The 18435-nt window shown below is 40.8% G+C and overlaps 2 protein-coding genes across 8 annotated transcripts in view; one reads left to right on the forward strand and one right to left on the reverse strand.

The window, feature by feature from the left end:
• Positions 1-13481, forward strand: part of pdlim7 (PDZ and LIM domain 7) — a 44393-nt gene extending 30912 nt beyond the window's left edge. For all 4 annotated transcript variants that reach the window (XM_047353528.1, XM_047353525.1, XM_047353526.1 and 1 more), the window contains 6 exons: positions 4293-4345; positions 4513-4756; positions 6759-6939; positions 7091-7211; positions 12138-12253; positions 12580-13481. In XM_047353528.1, the coding sequence (XP_047209484.1) occupies positions 4293-4345; positions 4513-4756; positions 6759-6939; positions 7091-7211; positions 12138-12253; positions 12580-12666 (802 nt within the window). In that variant the 3' untranslated portion in view covers positions 12667-13481. The remainder of the gene's footprint in view (positions 1-4292; positions 4346-4512; positions 4757-6758; positions 6940-7090; positions 7212-12137; positions 12254-12579) is intronic.
• Positions 13482-15084: 1603 nt separating this feature from the next.
• Positions 15085-18435, reverse strand: part of unc5a (unc-5 netrin receptor A) — a 209715-nt gene continuing 206364 nt past the window's right edge. For all 4 annotated transcript variants that reach the window (XM_047354006.1, XM_047354007.1, XM_047354003.1 and 1 more), the window contains one exon: positions 15085-18429. In XM_047354006.1, the coding sequence (XP_047209962.1) occupies positions 18264-18429 (166 nt within the window). In that variant the 3' untranslated portion in view covers positions 15085-18263. The remainder of the gene's footprint in view (positions 18430-18435) is intronic.

An 18435-nucleotide genomic window follows, 5' to 3' on the forward strand; every position in this document is an offset into this window, starting at 1 on the left:
GCTGATTGCCTCCATGCCACGCCGCATTGAAGCAGTCATTTATGCAAAAGGATTCCCGACCAAGTATTGAGTGCATAACTGTACATGATTATTTGAAGGTTGACGTTTTTTGTATTAAAAACACTTTTCTTTTATTGGTCGAATGAAATATGCTAATCTTGTGAGATAGGAATTTTGGGTTTTCATGAGCTGTATGCCAAAATCATTCGTATTAAGACAATAAAAGACCTGAAATATTTCAGTTAGTGTGCAATGAATCTAAAATATATGAATGTTAAATTTTCATCATGACATTATGGAAAATAATGAACTTTATCACAATATGCTAATATTTTGAGAAGGACCTGTACATGAAATGATCAACAGGAACCTCCCAAGTCCTACAGTCATTTAGTTATGTGTACAACTGAAAAAGATGGTGTCCGTGTTAAAACTTGTTAAACCCCAGATTCTGGAAGAAGCTGTAAATGTCTCCATACCCTATTTAGATTGTGTAGTTTGGTCCGAATGCTATTAATGTAAAGTCTTAAATAAATAGAAAAGGACTCAATTTTTTGCAAACCATTCAGGAATTTGAGTGAATAACTTGGTTAGAATGCATCCAAAACACACAGAACTGTTGCATTCAGACTTTTATATTTCCTTACCGTTTCCTTCAACTGATGGCCAGATTCTCAATTACATTTAAGTCTGGACTAGACCATATGTATGCTTTGATCTAAACCATTCAATTGTAGCTCTGGCTGCCACAACCATTTGCATCTTTCCAATTTGTGAAATAGGATAGATTCATTAAGATCTGGTTTATATTGAAATATTTAGACAGCTTATTACACAATGGAGAAGTCAACCTTGAAAACCAGGGTTAGATATTCCGGTAAGTTTTTCATTATGTTTTTATGATTGGGTATAAATGTGAAACATCTAAAAGGTAAAGGTATTTTACCAAAAAGCAGAGATACACATCATAAACCTCTAAATGATTTCCAAAAATGTTGGTCTTCTGAGATTAAGAAGCTTGTAAAGGAGAATTTGAAGAAAAAAACAAAAAACGCATATTTTGGCAAATATGTGATCTTTAGCTGCCCCTCTGCCCTGTTTGACCTACCTTCATTAGGAAGGGAAAACATGTTAGAACCTTACCCCTTCATAAGAAAAACTCCTGCAATTTTTTTTGTTCTTCCATATTGAGGTCAGTGGATCCCAGAGGAGAGCATGCTAGACAACAGAGATGAATGTGATAAAGAAGCGACACGAAGTTTGAAGGGAAACGTTGGAGAGAAAAAAGGTCTTGGATGCAGTAAAAATGAACCTGCACCTCTTGCTGATGCGAAGAGAGTCATGGGGATTTTGAAGGCGATGAAAATGTCTACAAAACACAATCCAGGTCACTGAAGGTGGGAGGAACCTGCCAACGAGGATGTTCAGCAATTTGCACCTCTAACCTTCACTTAGAGAAGCGCAGCTAACAAAACCTTCTAAAGTTGTGTGAAACTGGCATGTTGCCATGTAGGGCAGCTAGGCAGGGGGAAAGTAAACCAAAGCCAGTGCTGTTTGACCGGGACGAGGCTTTGAGTTGTTAGGGTAGGTCCCAGAAGGTGCGGTCTATCAGTGTGCAGAGTAAAGGCCAGCTGACCCAGGGTCCGCGTGCCAAACGCTCTGAACGAGGCGCTGCCCTTCATTTAACCTGGCCACCAGAGATCTGTCTAATTTTGCCTTCCTCTTGTTTTGTTCTGCTGTATTTGTCTCAGTTAGAAGGTTTTACCTTCCTGAACTTGGCCCCTGTCAGCAGCCCTAATACAGATCTCTAAAAGGATTCAACTTCCTTTATTATTGAAAGCACACTGTTTTGGAGAAGGTTTTTCTTTCCAAGCTGCATGGTATTTTTTCTTAAAACTGGTAAGAAATCCTGCAACCTCTCCCAATACAGAAACCTGTTTCTTGTATTGTTTTTAGATATAGAAGTATAATCAATACATGGATTTAAGTGCTGCAGAATGAGTTTGATGCCGGGTGATTCAGTTCACAGCTTCTTCTTAGCTAATGAGACACGATTTCATCATGGTTCATTAGTGGATTGTAGATGGCACAGTTGATGTAAACATGAGTGATGCCTAAGGCAAGGTGTCATTTTTTTCCTTCTCCTTTCTCATGATAACACATCTCCAGAGCTCACTGTGTTGGCTCAGAAGTTGTTTTCTCTTTCAGCTGTGGTTTGAACAGTGTCTGAATATAGTGGCACTAGCTGCGGGTACCAGAACTTTGAAATGAGGGAACCTCTTTATTTCAATGCTCCTTTACATGCAGGCATGAAACGAGCTCCTCTGCATCCAGATCTGCCCAGGATAGGTTTCCGTGCTTCTGCCTGAGGATGTCAGTCGCTGATTTTAGGGCTGCTTATTACTCTGATTTAAGTAGAATCTCTTAAATATCTGTTATCAAATTGAGTTGAAGTGTTTATTGAATGAATAACTGATGGAAAGCCTTAGTTTTTGAAGCACATTGAATTTCATCACTGCTGCAGAAACCAGTGCATTTTCTTCAACTTTCAACTACATGTACAGAGGCATCTAAATAAACTGGAATGCCATCAGAAGGAGAACCTTTCTCTGTTCAAAAAGTAATACAAGTTGATTTAATGCACTTAGAATAATATGTTTTGAACTGTTTTAGTTTATTATGGCTTATTGAGATTCTGAAACTGAAGAAAACAAGAATTTTTTATAGAGAAAACTTGTTATGGCATACAAAGTCATGGGTAAATCTGCCAACATCCCTTCACATGGAGGGTAAACCACTGAAGGTCATTGCCAAAGAAGCTGGCCGTTCACAGTTCTATATCCAAGCAAATACAAGGAAGGTTCAGTGGAAGAAAAAAGTATAGTAGAAAAAAAAACAAACCACAAGCAACAAGAAAAACCATAGACTTGAGAGGCTTGTGAAATAACGCAGATTCAAGAGTTTGGGGGTATTTACAAGGCGTGGACTGTAGGCCTATTTAAGATGGGCTGCAAACGTTGCATTCCTTGTGTTTAGCCACTCCCGGACCAGCAAAAACATCAGAAACATCTGACCTGGACTAAGGAGAAAAATGACTGTTGCTCATCTTGTGCAAGTCCTGTTTTTAGATGAAAGTTTGCATTTCATTTGGAAAACAAGGCCAGTAAAGATTCGAGGAGTCATGTCATCTTCCACTGTTTATCAAGTCCATAATCGCAGCAGCCATCTACCATGAGGTCTTTGAGCACTTCATGCTTCCCTCTGCTAACGAGCTTCACAGAGATGCTGATTTCATTTTCCAGTAGAACATGGTTTTTGTCAGCACTGCCAAAGGTACCAGTATCTGCTTCCTGACCATGGTGTTACTGTGCTTGATTAGCCAGCAAACTTTGACCTAAATCCCAAAAACCTGTAGCTCTGGAACCATGTTGCTTTTGATGCCCTCAACAGTGGACCATAAGTTTGTCCAAAACTGATACAGAACTGAGTATTTTCAAATATAAAGGTAACAACAATGACTCGTTTTAACAGGAATAGAGATCATTATGAAGCGTAACTATTCTGTAGTCATTTCTATATCACCTAAACTTAAAAGTTATTTTCTTTGTTCTGGAGCCTAGAAATAAAAATAAAATTGTGGTTTTATTTCATTTAACAATAAACCAACTGATTTGCAGAGTAGGTATTTATAAATCACTTTTTCAAAAGGACTCTGTAGGTTTAATTGCTCTGGACAAATTGTAATTGTTTTATTGTAAAGTTTGGCTGCCGTAGAGTCCATGGGGTGTTTGTCAGGAGGAAGATGAGACACCAGATCAGACTGCAGACCCTAACAAAGTATTGAGTTCCTATACTCTACAGTACCTGGACTTACTTTTTACTAGACTGGCATTTCTGTATTAAAAATATTTAACTTATTATTTAATATTGTGAATATCTGAGAAGCTGGATTTTGGGTTTTCATTAGCTGTAAGCTTGAAATGCATCACTCTGTGATGAAGTTATATAATGAGTTTCACTTTTTGAATTGTTTCTGAAATAAATGAACTGTTCAGTGATACTTTAATGTATTAAGATGCACATGTACTGAGGTAAACTATTGACCTCCAGCTCTGCTGCTGGGAACATCTCTCTTCGTTTTTAAGACTGGTGCTCCAAATCCTCCATGCTGACGCCTATACAGATAGACATGAATGCTGAGAGTCTAACATGACATTGAATCAGAAGGTATCTTGGTTACTAAGCTTAGTGTGTTGTATTTTTTTTCCTAATTAGTCATTTTCTCTCCACAGCCTCGAGCCAACTCCTTCCTCTGCTAGGACCCTAACTGCAGATAAACCAGATGGTGAGTTTCTGCTCCCGCTGATGCGTAAAACAAACCCCAGCAGCATCTGGGGGACGTCTCGCTAATAGAATATTATTCTTAAGTGTCAATAGATGCTCATGAGCTGACTGCCATTTGAAGAGGAAGTGTTTTATAAAACCTAAAAACGTCCCTTCTTCTGACCCCAGGCTCGAAGACTGCAGCTGCAACAGCAGGCACTTCTGGTCCCTCCTGCAGACCCCCGTGGGTCACGGATCCAAACTTTGCGGATCGCTACCGGCCAGACAAGACCAGCACTGTGGTGACCCAGCACCAGCAGCCAGCCCAGCTGACGCCCAAGCAGAACCGCAGCTCCATCCTGCAGGCAGCGCAGCAGGCGCCCGAAGACAGCGGGAGGACCCCAGTTTGTGGCGCCTGCAACAAAATCATCAGGTAAATCTGTACCACAACATGCATTGCGCTACTAGAATAATGTCAGTGTTTGCTCCTTCTAGAGTCCTGTTTGAGACGACAAATAATTTAAGGTGGTTAATATGCACGACGACAGACTGCCTGTCTGCAGCAAATTAGGGCCGTCAGCATAATTCACAATGTCTGGAGGCATCTATTATCACAGAGGACAAGGATTATCCTGTCATCTCTATGAGGGACCTTAGTTCTTATTCTGCAAGCAAGCAGAGGCGATGTTCTTTAACATGAGTAGATACAATGCTCCTAAGAGAGCTAAAAACATGTCTCCGGTTTTTGTTTAAATATCAGTGTGTCCTATTGTTAGAGCTTTCCATATCACATCTCTGCTTTACACTGCTTAGTCAATCACTTAACCTGGATGGCATTAACTGACCTCCGATAATAAAGAAAAAACCTTGGTGTTATTTGTGACCAGGACATGTCATTTAAATCCCATATTAAACAGGTTTCTAGGATTTCCTTCTTTCATCTCTGGAACATTTCCAAAATTAGAAATATCCTGTCCAGGAGTGACGCTGAAAAACTAGTCCATGCATTTGTTACTTCAAGGCTGGACTATTGTAATTCTTTACTATCAGGATGTCCACAAAATGCAGTTAAAAGCCTTCAGCTGATTCAAAATGCTGCAGCAAGAGTTCTGATGAAAATTAAAAAGAGAGATCATATTTCTCCTATTTTATCTTCCCTTCATTGGCTCCCTGTTAAATCTAGAATAGAATTTAAAATTCTCCTCCTCACATATAAAGCCCTTAATGATTTAGCTCCATCATACATCAGAGATCTGATTGGTCCATATGTTCCTAACAGAGCACTTTGTTCTCAGACTGCAGGTTTACTGGTGGTTCCTAGAGTCTCTAGAAGTAGAAAAGGAGGCAGATCCCTCTGTCAATCTGACAGAGAGAGGTATCCCAATCGTTGTGGTTTTTAGTATAACAATGACCATCAGTGGGACCCTTTGTGAGGTGCCTTGAGACGACATTGTTGTAAATAAGCGCCATTTAACTAAATAATCTGAACTGAAACTATCTGTGTAGTTATGCTGCTATAGGCTTAGGCTGCAGGATGACATAAAGACCACTTTCACCCTCTTCGCTACATTCTCACACTACTCTCCAATTTTGCATTATTTGCTGTTATTTCAGTTTTTAACTTTATGTTCTCTCGCTTTTCTCTTCCTAGAAGCTACACCTGGCCTGACCCTGTGTCTACCTGTGACACCTTTCTAGAGAGGGGCATTGTCCGAGCTTCTGCAGGCAACAACTTAATGCTCACCCTCTACCGATGATCCACATGGCCCTGTCTTTTAGTGTTTAACCCTTTCTTTCTCCTAGATATAGCGATTGACTGAGCTTCTACTGTGACTAACTCTATGTGCTCTCTTTCAGACTCTAACCTTGAAAACTGGCTCAGAGTTGATCTGTTCTTTCTTTCTAGGTGAAACGACTAAAGGAGCTACATCCATTAACATAGAAAGGACTCCTAGATCAGTGCTTCTGTGTTCTTTGTGTGTCTCTGCTCTGTTCTCTCTAACCTCCAGTCAGTCGTGGCAGATGGCCGCTCACACTGAGCCTGGTTCTGCTGGAGGTTTCTTCCTGTTAAAAGGGAGTTTTTCCTCCCCACTGTCGCTACATGCATGCTCAGTATGAGGGATTGCTGCAAAGTCAACGCCAGTGACTGTCCACTGTCTCTACATGCTCATCCAGGAGGAGTGAATGCTGCAAGTTACTGACTGGATGCAATCTGCTGGGTTTCCTTAGACAGAAAAACGTTTTATCCAATTTGAATAAATAACTGAATCTGACTGAACTGTTCAATGATTAGGATTAACTGGAATGTATGTACCTGACTTTTGTGAAGTGCCTTGAGACGACATGTGTTGTGAATTGGCGCTATATAAATAAAACTGAACTGAATTGAATTACATCAGATGTCTCAACTTAGATGTTCTGTGAATGTTTCCCAGGGGTCGGTACCTGGTGGCACTGGGACGTTCCTGGCACCCTGAGGAGTTCACGTGCTCGCAGTGTAAGGCGGTCCTGGAGGAGGGGGGCTTCTTCGAAGAAAGGGGCTCTGTCTACTGCACCAAGTGCCACGATAATCGATACGCTCCCAACTGTGCCAAGTGCAAGAAGAAGATCACCGGGGTAAAGCTGCCTTCTTGTGTCCAGAAAATCAAATATAAATCAATTAATACACTTGGGCGTTATCGAATACGAAAAATGATATAGTTGTTGCTCTGTGGCGAGATGTCTCCCCCATGGCTGACTAGATGCAAATCTTTTTATCCGTTTGTAGGAAATCATGCATGCTCTGAAGATGACCTATCACGTTCAGTGTTTCAAGTGTGCAGCCTGTAAGAATCCCATCAGGAACCAGGCCTTCTACATGGAGGAGGGGGAACCTTACTGTGAAAGAGGTGAGAGACTGGACAACACACGATACACCCCTCAGTTTCAGTCTATTTCTTTGCTTAATGAGAAAAGGGAGGTGAATACAGATGCATGCTACACCTCTCAGATTTCTGTTTCTAAAGAAATTTGAGCACTATACGTTATGTTTATGGGCTTCATTGTTATACTCTGCATCTGCCTAAAATCAAGCTTTCCTTACAAGGGAATATAACCTAATGTCTAATTATCTTGACCTACTTTAATGTGTCTAAAAAAAATCATGTTGAGGAGACACACGGGAATAAAACCAAGTTTCTTTTTTTCTGTTGACTGTAAACAGTATTAGTTGTGTATTGCTTAAGTCCATCTGACACACACCAGCATCTTCACACTCACATTTGTTGCTTTCACGCCTCATTAAAGTGACTGCTCTGATGCACGTCCCCTCTCAATGCACAATGTAAACATCTTCCAGAAACGGGGTGAGAACATGTTCATCTATGTGCACTTCAGGAAAAAATGCTTCTATCACAGATGATTAATGTGGAATCCTCTCAGGAATGTTGCAACACAACTGCTTGCTTAATGGTATGTTCAAATATGTTTGTACTCAGATGTTTGGGGTTATTTAGTGGTTCTCCATTTTTGTTAATGTTGCACATTGTTTCTTTTATACAAAATTCTCATTTATGCTTTAAAATAGCTCAGATGTTGAATGGCTCTCCAGCTTTTAAAATGAAATCCACACAGCCTGGCTGCAGCTGCTCTGCCTCAGCTCTGCACAATCACAGCTGAAGGGCTTCAAATAAAGTTTACTTTCCATTTTGGCTCCATTTATGTCGGACGCAAAGTCTGCTGCTCTGATGTTGCATCCAGTGGCTTTCTGCAGCCACATGTTGCTCCTTTTAATGTTGGACAAATGTTGCATCCAGCTGCTAGCTTAAGGTAGGCTACTCATGAAACTCTAGATGTCTGGTTTCCTCAGCTTTGAGGTGGTGATTATTTTCTCCTGGTAAGGCTTCACAGATGTGCTGAATAGGTTAAAATCTAGATTTCTTTTCATTTTATCAGTGGGGATTACCTCACACAAGGTTCATTACAGAGCATCACAAGAGGAAAATAAAATTATCTGCTGGCCAGAAGTCATACAAACTTTCCACATTTTGCCAGTTGCAACCACCAACTTCCATGGATTTTATTGAGATGTTTTGGTACAACTTAAAGTAGCCTTTAATTGTGAAGGGGAAGGAAAAAGATGCATGCTTTTACAAATAAACTGTATTCTGCCCCCTTTAGTCCCTTAAATTTGTTAGTGAAGGAAACACATCATGAAGAGCAAGGACCAAAGCAGATGGGTCAGGTCAAAAGTTGCAGAGTTTAAAGCAGGGTTAGCTTCGAACATCACACGGAGCGAGGAGAACATAAATTAGAGAAGCAAGATGCTCATTGTAACTTTGGAGGAGGTGCAGAGATCCATATCTCAGATGGAAGAATCTGTTGACAAGACAACCATTATTCGTGTCCTCATAAAAACTGACCTTTATGGAAGAGTGACAATAATAACAGCAATTATTGAAGGAAGCCTATAAGTTCCACTTGGAGTTTGTCATAAGCCCTTTAGAGGACACAACAAATGCATGGAAGAAGGTGATCTGGTCAGATCAGCCCGAAATTAAAGTTTTGCTAAATTGAAGTTTCTGGCCTACATCTTAAGTGCTGTCAAAGAAGACCATCAATGCCTCACCCCAAAAAAACCATCCATACAGTGCAACATTTTAGTGGTAGCATCATGCTGTGGGGATACTTTGCTGCACTACAGGCAGGGAAGCTGGCCAGAGTTTACTGGAGGTTAGATAGAGCAAAAACAGGACAATCCCAGAAGTAAACATACTACAAGCTGCAAAAGCCTTGAGACTGGAGTGAAGGTTCAGCTTCCAGCAGGACAACAAGCCTACACCTACAGGGGTTGGACAATGAAACTGAAACACCTGGTTTTAGACCACAATAATTTATTAGTATGATGTAGGGCCTCCTTTTGCGGCCAATACAGCATCAATTCTTCTTGGGAATGACATATACAAGTCCTGCACAGTGGTCAGATGGATTTTAAGCCATTCTTCTTGCAGGATAGTGGCCAGGTCACTACGTGATACTGGTGGAGGAAAACATTTCCTGACTGGTTCCTCCAAAACACCCCAAAGTGGCTCAATAATATTTAGATCTGGTGACTGTGCAGGCCATGTGAGATGTTCAACTTCACTTTCATGTTCATCAAACCAATCTTTCACCAGTATTGCTGTGTGTATTGGTGCATTGTCATCCTGATACACGGCACCGCCTTCAGGATACAATGTTTGAACCATTGGATGCATATGGTCCTCAAGAATGGTTCGGTAGTCCTTGGCAGTGATGCAACCATCTAGCACAAGTATTGGACCAAGAGAATGCCATGATATGGCAGCCCAGACCATCACTGATCCACCCCCATGCTTCACTCTGGGCATGCAACAGTCTGGATGGTACGCTTCTTTGGGGCTTCTCCACACCGTAACTCTCTCAGATGTGGGGAAAACAGTAAAGGTGGACTCATCAGAGAACAATACATGTTTCACATTGTCCACAGCCCAAGATTTGTGCTCCTTGCACCATTGAAACAGACGTTTGGCATTGGCATGAGTGACCATAGGTTTGGCTATAGCAGCCCGGCCGTGTATATTGACCCTGTGGAGCTCCTGACGGACAGTTCTGGTGGAAACAGGAGAGTTGAGGTGCACATTTAATTCTGCCGTGATTTGGGCAGCAGTGGTTTTATATTTTTTGGATACAATCCGGGTTAGAACCCGAACATCCCTTTCAGACAGCTTCCTCTTGCATCCACAGTTAATCCTGTTGCATGTGGTTCGTCCTTCTTGGTGGTATGCTGACATTACCATGGATACTGTGGCTCTTGATACATCACAAAGACTTGCTGTCTTGGTCACAGATGCACCAGCAAGACGTGCACCAACAATTTGTCCTCTTTTGAACTCTGGTATGTCACCCATAATGTTGTGTGCATTTCAATATTTTGAGCAAAACTGTGCTCTTACCCTGCTAATTGAACCTTCACACTCTGCTCTTATTGGTGCAATGTGCAATCAATGAAGACTGGCTACCAGGCTGGTCCAATTTAGCCATGAAACCTCCCACACTAAAATGACAGGTGTTTCAGTTTCATTGTCCAACCCCTGTACAGCCAGAGAGGAATAGATTAGATCAAAGATTGTTCTTGTGTTTAAAATGGCCCAGTCAAAGTCCAGATCTAAATCCAAGTGAGAATCTATGACTGGATTTTAATGCTGATCCATACAATGTGTCAAAGCTTGAACTGTTTTAGTAGAATAAACAAGAAGTCTCAGGATGTGCAAAGTGGTAGCGACATCCGACAGAAGACCTGCAGCTGCAGTCAAAGATGTTTCTACTAAATGTTGACTCAGGGGGGAGGAATACAAATGTTTTCTCATCTTCATAACATGACGGAATGTAGAAGAGTTCTAGGGATGTGAATACTTTTTCAAAGCACAGTATGTGGTTTTTTGGTGGATCAGACGGGGAAAACAAGCTGAACTGACAGCGACATTCAAAAAACCTGTAACAGGAAGCTTAATTTCAAAGCAGAGAAAGTCAGACTCCATTTAGCAGTGACACTTCAGCAGAAAATACAAAGCTTCGGCAAAACTAAAAAGAAGTTCTGAAAATCTGCGTGCACGGATTGATTGGTTCCACTGCCAACTGGGAAACGTCTCAACCCGAGTGAGAGGCCGTGTAACTCCACGCCTGGATCCAGTCCTACATATTTATTATAAATGCTTACTGGCGAAGTCCACGGGTGAAGTGAGGCTGGCTGACAAGCTATCACACAGTGTTGACTTTGTGATGGATGTTTGATCTTCTCACTTCAGATGGAGGCAGCAGTTCAAGCTACAGCACCAAAGAAATGCAGCCACTGGGTGGAACAGAGGCCTTTTTCACAGTTGTTTTTCTCGAAGATGGGTCCTTTGTAACAGAAACTCACCGCAGCAAATCTCTTCCCTTCCCCAGTTTCTTCTTGAAGCCCATTTTTTCCTTCTTTTATCAGGCCATTTGTCAGAGAGTTGTGTAAAATGCAGTTGGAGCATCGCTTTGGGCTTTTGTGTCGTAAATGAGGCGGCACGTACAGTCAATCATAAAGTGTGGTGTTTTCATCTGCTGTAATCTATTTAGCTCCAGTTTACCATACATTTCTCTGTTGGCTTTTATGGAAAGTGTGCACTCTTCCATTATGCCATAAATGATTTAGCGGGGCGGCATGCTTGCTCACCGCTGACGCACAACTGCTTTATCAGAGCATGAGCCAGAAAGCCAAGTCCTCATATTCTGAATAACGCCTTCAGCTCTGATAAACATTCTGCTGCCTCAGCATCTTGTAGGGATTGAGAAGCTCTCAGCCTCTCGCTCCTGAGAAGCAGCATTATAACCTGACACTTCCCCCCCGAGTCCTTGTGATGAAAGAGGCTGGCAAAGACCAGTCGAGTATCGGGAGCAATATCCCCCCTCATCCTAATCCTTCCTTAAACTGTGGAAAGATCCGACTGCTGCACAAAATGCCACAAACCTCTGCGTCGTCAAGCAGCCAATGAGGAGCCAGCGGCTGGCATCAGCATGTTGTTCCTGCCTCAGTTCAGTCCCTTTAAGTTGCTGTTTGATGGGAGATATCATCGTAAACAGCTGAGATCTCCAGTTTTATTAAACATAAAGACTTTTACGATCTGTTTCTGAGCTCCCTTTAAGGATAAGTGTTGCGAACATATGGTAAGAGAGGAGGTTATTGAGATTTCCTGACCTGATCTTGGAGATGAGAATATTTCTTATGAATCTGGATGTTCTTTTCATATTTCCTTTCACTCTTTCATGGGTTGTTTTTTCCACTCCAGACTATGAAAAGATGTTTGGCACCAAATGCCACGGCTGTGACTTCAAGATTGATGCTGGCGATCGCTTTCTGGAGGCCTTGGGCTACAGCTGGCACGACACGTGCTTCGTCTGTGCTGTAAGTCATTTTGATTGATTCGGTTTCTTGCTGGGCTCTCTTTGGCCCACATCTCCTGTCTGTCCCGGTACAATAGCACCTGAACAATCTGCCTCTGTTCTCAGTTTCTATCCTGTAACCCGTCACCTGCTGTCTATCTTTCTATCGCTCTCCCGCTCATTTCTGTGAGGGAAACTAAAAGTGAAGTCGTCCCAGTCGAGTAAATATTATTTACAGGCTCTGGCCTGTTGAAATCTGTGCAAATTCACATTGGCACTGGTGAAGTCTGTCTCCTCTACCCTGGTTTCTCAATCTGCCTCTCTGTCTGTCTTCTTTCATCTCTAAAGCTCTGCCAAATCAACCTGGAGGGGAAGACGTTCTACTCGAGAAAGGATAAGCCCCTGTGCAAAGGCCACGCTTTTGCTCCAGTGTAAGAGAGCCAGCTACATCTTCAGAGGAAGCAACGCATCTCCCACCACCTTCTCTTTATCCCGTTCCGCCCTCTGACAAACTCTACATCCCGTCTTTGCCAGCCACACACGGAGTTCAGCGCGAGCTTCTTTTCTATCCTGCAGACTTTGTTTTTATACTCCAAGCTTAATGCTAGCTTCACATACAGTCCACCTCACCTGCATTCACTGCCTGCAAAAACAAAAGCTGTGCTGCAAAACTGGAAGTAGGCATGGACTTATTATCCCATCGTCACTAATTAATTTCAATCTAACAAATGAGAAAAGTCTATATCGTATTTATCAAGATTTAACTGCAGTGATCCTCTATCTTTCTAAAGTAACATTGTAGGTCTAAAAGAGTCAGTGATCCTGTAGTAATCACACATCAGCCTGTTCCCACCCAGGCCCACTCATCGGCTCTTACTGCAGTGCCCTTTAATGTGATAGAAACCAGTCAAGCAGCAAAGAGGCTATGCTCCATTTCTGCTTGATTGGACCCCCCCTCCAAGGTTCCACCTTAGTGCTGACAAGTCAGCGTCCATACAGCAGGTAGATGAGAACATTTGACTGATGCTGAAATGTCACAGATGTGTTAAATGGAGAGCCTCGAGAATCTAAAGAATTCCCTTTTTCACCTTTATAAGTCCGAAAGGGAATTAAACGACCATTTTTCATTGTGATACAATAATATCATGACACTTTATTGCTGTACTTTTCATGTATTTATACTGCTCCACAACTGTCCTGTATGTGTTTATAGCTTAAATTTCCAAATAAAACTATTTAGTTAACCTAAAGAAAAGACTGAAGTGTTGTTTTTTTTAAAGTTTTTTTTTTTTTTAAACCCAGGGCACCTTTTTATACACAAGTCTGGAAAGTGAGAAATGTGGTTGGAGGTTTTTTTTAATGTCTGGATAAGTTTTAAACTGTTTTCCAAAATTGTTTCTTGGGCACATAGTCTTAATGAAAAGTATCAGAATTTCTAAGATTAAGTAACTTTAGTGCTCTTGACTTTTTTTAAACATTTATTGTTCAGTAATAAATATTTTACAAATGCCAAAGTTGGTTTTCAAGAGGTTAATTTCTCCATCAACCACTTTGTACCCACCTACTATTGTGTGTACATAATTTGTTTGTGTATCAGTTTATTATGTCTAGTCGAGTATTTTGATGAATGGAGTTAATCATAATGCATCATGACAATGCTTTATAGCACCATATTTCCATTGACTGGAGTTCGGATCCCCATCTGGACCAGTCGACTCTGGGAATAAATATGAGACGTGAGCAACCTCCTGCTGGACGATATTAGTCACATAACCCTGTGTCCTTACAGTAGTCTGTGTGGATTATCTGAAAAATAAAAATCATGAGTCAAGGTGTGTGCCAAGCCTCTGCACAGTGGGTGCGAACCGATGTATGCTTTATATCACACAGATCCTTCTCCTGGCAGACTTTTAATGTACAAAATGACCAAAAATGCTGTTGAATGGCTAAATTAAGAGAGTTTCTAAATGATAATAAATAGCTGAAAGATATTGTAGCTAAAACAACAAATATAATCACTAAATCATTTAGTTGTGCAGCTTCTCTGCAACATGAAGTAAGTTTAAACTCTCAGTGAACTGCTGCAGTGGAGACGGTCTGAAGTGGAAGGTCGCATTACATTATGCTGACCTTGCACATTTTGTGTTCAGACATTGGGGTGGTCTTTACCCACAAGTAGCATTAGCGGTTCACTGTTCTAAGATATGCCAGAAAGGGTTTATATGTTGAAGATGCCGGCATTTGCCTTTCGTTTGTGTGTGACTGAATGAAGCCACCAATTGTGCTTTGAGCTTTTCACCATTTGAGTTCAATCTGCTCCGCCCTCAGTTTTTCTTTTTTTTTTTCTTGCATCAAACTAAGATATTTTGTCCCGGATATCTGATGGCTAAGCAGTTTCACCACCAGCACGACAAGAGCAAAGACACTCAGGTGTATTCAGTTGGTTGCACCTCACTTCACCATTAGAGGTCACCAAATCATTTTAACTAAGTGTGGCATTATTGTTTAGATGTCTTGAGATTGTGACAAATTATTCAAATTGAAATGAATGAATTATCCCTTGAAACAATAATTGGTGAACATGTTGACTGCTTACAAATAGCATTATTTTATTATTTATTACAAATAGCAACTAAAATAGGCTGCTATATTTGCAGAAACTGCAATCACAATAAATCCTACTGGATTATAGTGGATTGGTTCCGTTTCCAGTTTTAACTTGGACTGAATATTTTGCAAGTAAATTATGCAGAAGATAATCTATATGTCTGAAGGTAGTTATTTAAACAGAACCTGAATACGTAGTTATTTTTTTCATTCATTGCATGTGAATGTAAAGAATCCAGTCCTTGATGTAACAATATATAATTTATTTACAACAATTTCCAATTCGATTACTATACATAGGTTTCTGAAATGTCATAGATAGATATATATACATAAGGCCAAGTAAATACTTGAAAGCACTTAGAAACGAATTTCCAAAATTCTACCCACAAATCCATAACATTGTCGAAAAAGTACAGAAAATCTCCCTTAGCAGAAGTTTTTCCACCGCCACAAAAGTTTTGACAACAGTTTACATTGACGATAAGGAACACAAAAGGTTTTTTTTTTTTTAAAAAAAAACTCCAAACAAAAAAACAATAGAAGGATTATACAATTGCATAAGCGCTGTGGCATGTACTAAATACAGCATTTTTGACTTGCAGAAAGGCAAGGAACATTGAACCAAGGAACTAAATAGAAAACCATTCACAAGTACAGAAGTCTATTGTTCTTAGTTCAAATGAAAACAGTTCAGTCAGTGACAGGGAGGTCTGCACACACACACACACACACACACACACACACACACACAACACACACACACATACCTATATATGCGCACGTCCTCCACACTGAATAGTAATGAGTGACAAAGAGTACAGTGCTGAGATGCAACACAGAGGTGAGCTGACAGCATAAACCCTCGAACGAAGCGTTTATGTTACAGACACGAGTCTTACACGGAGCTGTCAGTCTGAGATTTCATCATGAAGGAACCACTGTTCATCACACAGTAACTGTAGATGTGCTGCATGACTCTGATGCGAAGATGGATGCTGAACATCCTGGCGGCTGGTGAACTACATTACTGAGAATGTGCTTAGGCAACACCTCCAAGACAATAACAAGGGTGCTAAAATTTCCCACGCGACAGTCTGACTGTACAACCGCCATGGCTCATTCCCGAACATGCTGCGTCAACACTGCCGCATCAGTGTCCGAGGACTGATGTCCTCCTGCGATTAGCCTCGGTGACTCAGCGAGCGTTGAAGACTGCTTCCACCTCAGCGTTTAAATGCTTCCAGGTTGTGGAAATAAATGATCCGGCATGAGAACAAACAGAGAAGCTTCCTGTGAAACTGGCTCTAAACCCTTAACACTGCAAATCACTGCTAGATCGCCAAAGAACAGGATAAAGGCAAACACGTCACGGTTTAGACTTGACAAATGCTGCGCCAGTTAAGTGTTGCTTTTTTTTTTTGGCTTCATATTAAAATATAATTTACATTTGTTTACAAAGTGATCAAACAATGGGTAAACTTTCTGAAAGAAAAGTCTAAATGAGGAAAAAGAAACATAACTGACTAGTTCTGCAAGAAAAACGGTGCCGAAACTGTTTTGATGGATACAATATGAGGATGTGGTGGACTCAAATGATATTCCTAAAACTTTGGTTACCAACTCTGCTGATATACAGTATGCAAAGTGACAGCACACAGCTGCTATAGAAAAACTATTTACATATTACAATGTGGCGATGATGGGGGGGGGGTAATCATCATTTTTTTCTTTGACGGAATAATCCAAGGGTTTTTAAAAAGGTAACATTAGGTTTTTATGGCATCTTCATATAAAAAGGGATTGAAAGTGTTCATAAAGGGGAGGAAAGATCTGAGTTCATATGGACAAAAAATAACTTACAAACACTGTGAAAATAAAAACAGGTTCTTCCCCTTACTGAAAGAAAACTTAAAGGTACATTCCAAATATCTGACAATCATAAATGAATTCATTGAAGTTTAAAGGTTAAAACATGGATGGAAGGATGGAGAAAGGGCCTTTCTAGCTTTAAACAGACAGCTTCACATGCAACCCTGAGGCAGACAGAACTATGGCTAGTTTGGGATTGCTCGCACCGTTTGTGAAGTGCACTGCTGAACCTGTGGGTTTTTTTTTCATCAAACTCTGTTTATATAGCCTGATTCGACACATTCATTACTAAGAAAGATCAGTGGAAATTAACACAAAATAAAAAGAGCAAACACGTCCTTTCCAGCTTTGCTTGAAAATAAAAATAAAAAAGACTGTGTGGAAATGTGTGGAAATACTGTTTACCACACAGCAAATATTGAATTCCCACCAAAATTACTTTATAAATAACATAAACAAAGCTGCACAATTACCCTTTCAACGTGACTAATCTTGTGACGATTTTGAAGAATTTGTTTTCGAATTTTCTCAGGCAAAGTGCGCTACATTATTCATGTAGTTTAATAACCCTTTTTGGCCACGTTCGCATGCTGGAGAATGAATGTAATCAAGGGGGGAAAAATGTCACTTTTGACGACATTCAGTGTTCACATAAATGCAGCTGGAACGCCTTTTGGCGCTATGGCTCCTTCATTAGCTGTGAAATCTGAAACGCACAAAAAAAACCTCAACCATGATGAATGATCACAGTAATATACTGCACGACATGAAACAAAATCAAAGGATTTAAGCAGATATGTGATACTCAGGGTGAAGATACACTATAACCTCTCCTAAAGAAGAAACGTTCCAACCACACACTCGTATTGATTTTGAAGCAGAAAAAGCTGGAGAAGAATCTCGCTGAATAAAGATGTCAAGATGTTACATTCACAGTAGTGATACCGGCTGGACTAAAGCAAAAAAAGAAGAAAAAGAACGCAGAACGCGATGAGATGGGATTTCTGGGGCATACAATCTGCTTTTAAACCTGCAACATGCAGGCGGTGCTACACGCTATATCGTGATCATTTACACGTAGGACAATGTGTCTGAGATAATGTCATGTTCACCTGCCAAATTGCATATTTCACCTGAACTGACTGACGGCCTCCTTGTTATTCTGGGTGTGACGCAGGTTTTTGAAACCAAGTTCAAAAAAGATTAAGAGAAATTTGCAACATCAGCTGTAAGTTAGAACACTGCATTTGCATATTCCTCCTTCTTAGCCTGCTGAACAAAAAACGTGAATGATATTATGCTTAAAAGATCCTCAAACTCTCAGCCTTCATCCTAATAAAATCCATCATTTAAAGATTTTTACTGTTTGGGAGTAAATAAAAGGACTCCATCCAAGATAAACCTTTCACTACCTCCTAAAATAAAGAAGGGACACATTGGAACAGCGCTGCTCTTTGTTTCCTGCTTCTGTTAGTGTTATGTCTACATGTTTGTTGTGTTCTGCACCAGTCTCTCTCTCTCTCTCTCTTCTCCCTCTCTTCTCTCTCTCTGGGTTAGCACTCGCCATCAGAGACCAGGAATATCATGGCCTCCTGTTTGCCAATGTCAGCCATAACTGTGGCCAGCTGGTTGATGTTGCCGCTGTGGAAGTGCTGCGCCTCCCACAGGTCCAGGATCACAGAGGTCGGGCTCGCTTTGGATGCAAAGAAACTCATGTGTCTGCGG

This window comes from Girardinichthys multiradiatus, chromosome 23, assembly GCF_021462225.1.
Source record: "Girardinichthys multiradiatus isolate DD_20200921_A chromosome 23, DD_fGirMul_XY1, whole genome shotgun sequence".
Taxonomy (NCBI): domain Eukaryota; kingdom Metazoa; phylum Chordata; class Actinopteri; order Cyprinodontiformes; family Goodeidae; genus Girardinichthys; species Girardinichthys multiradiatus.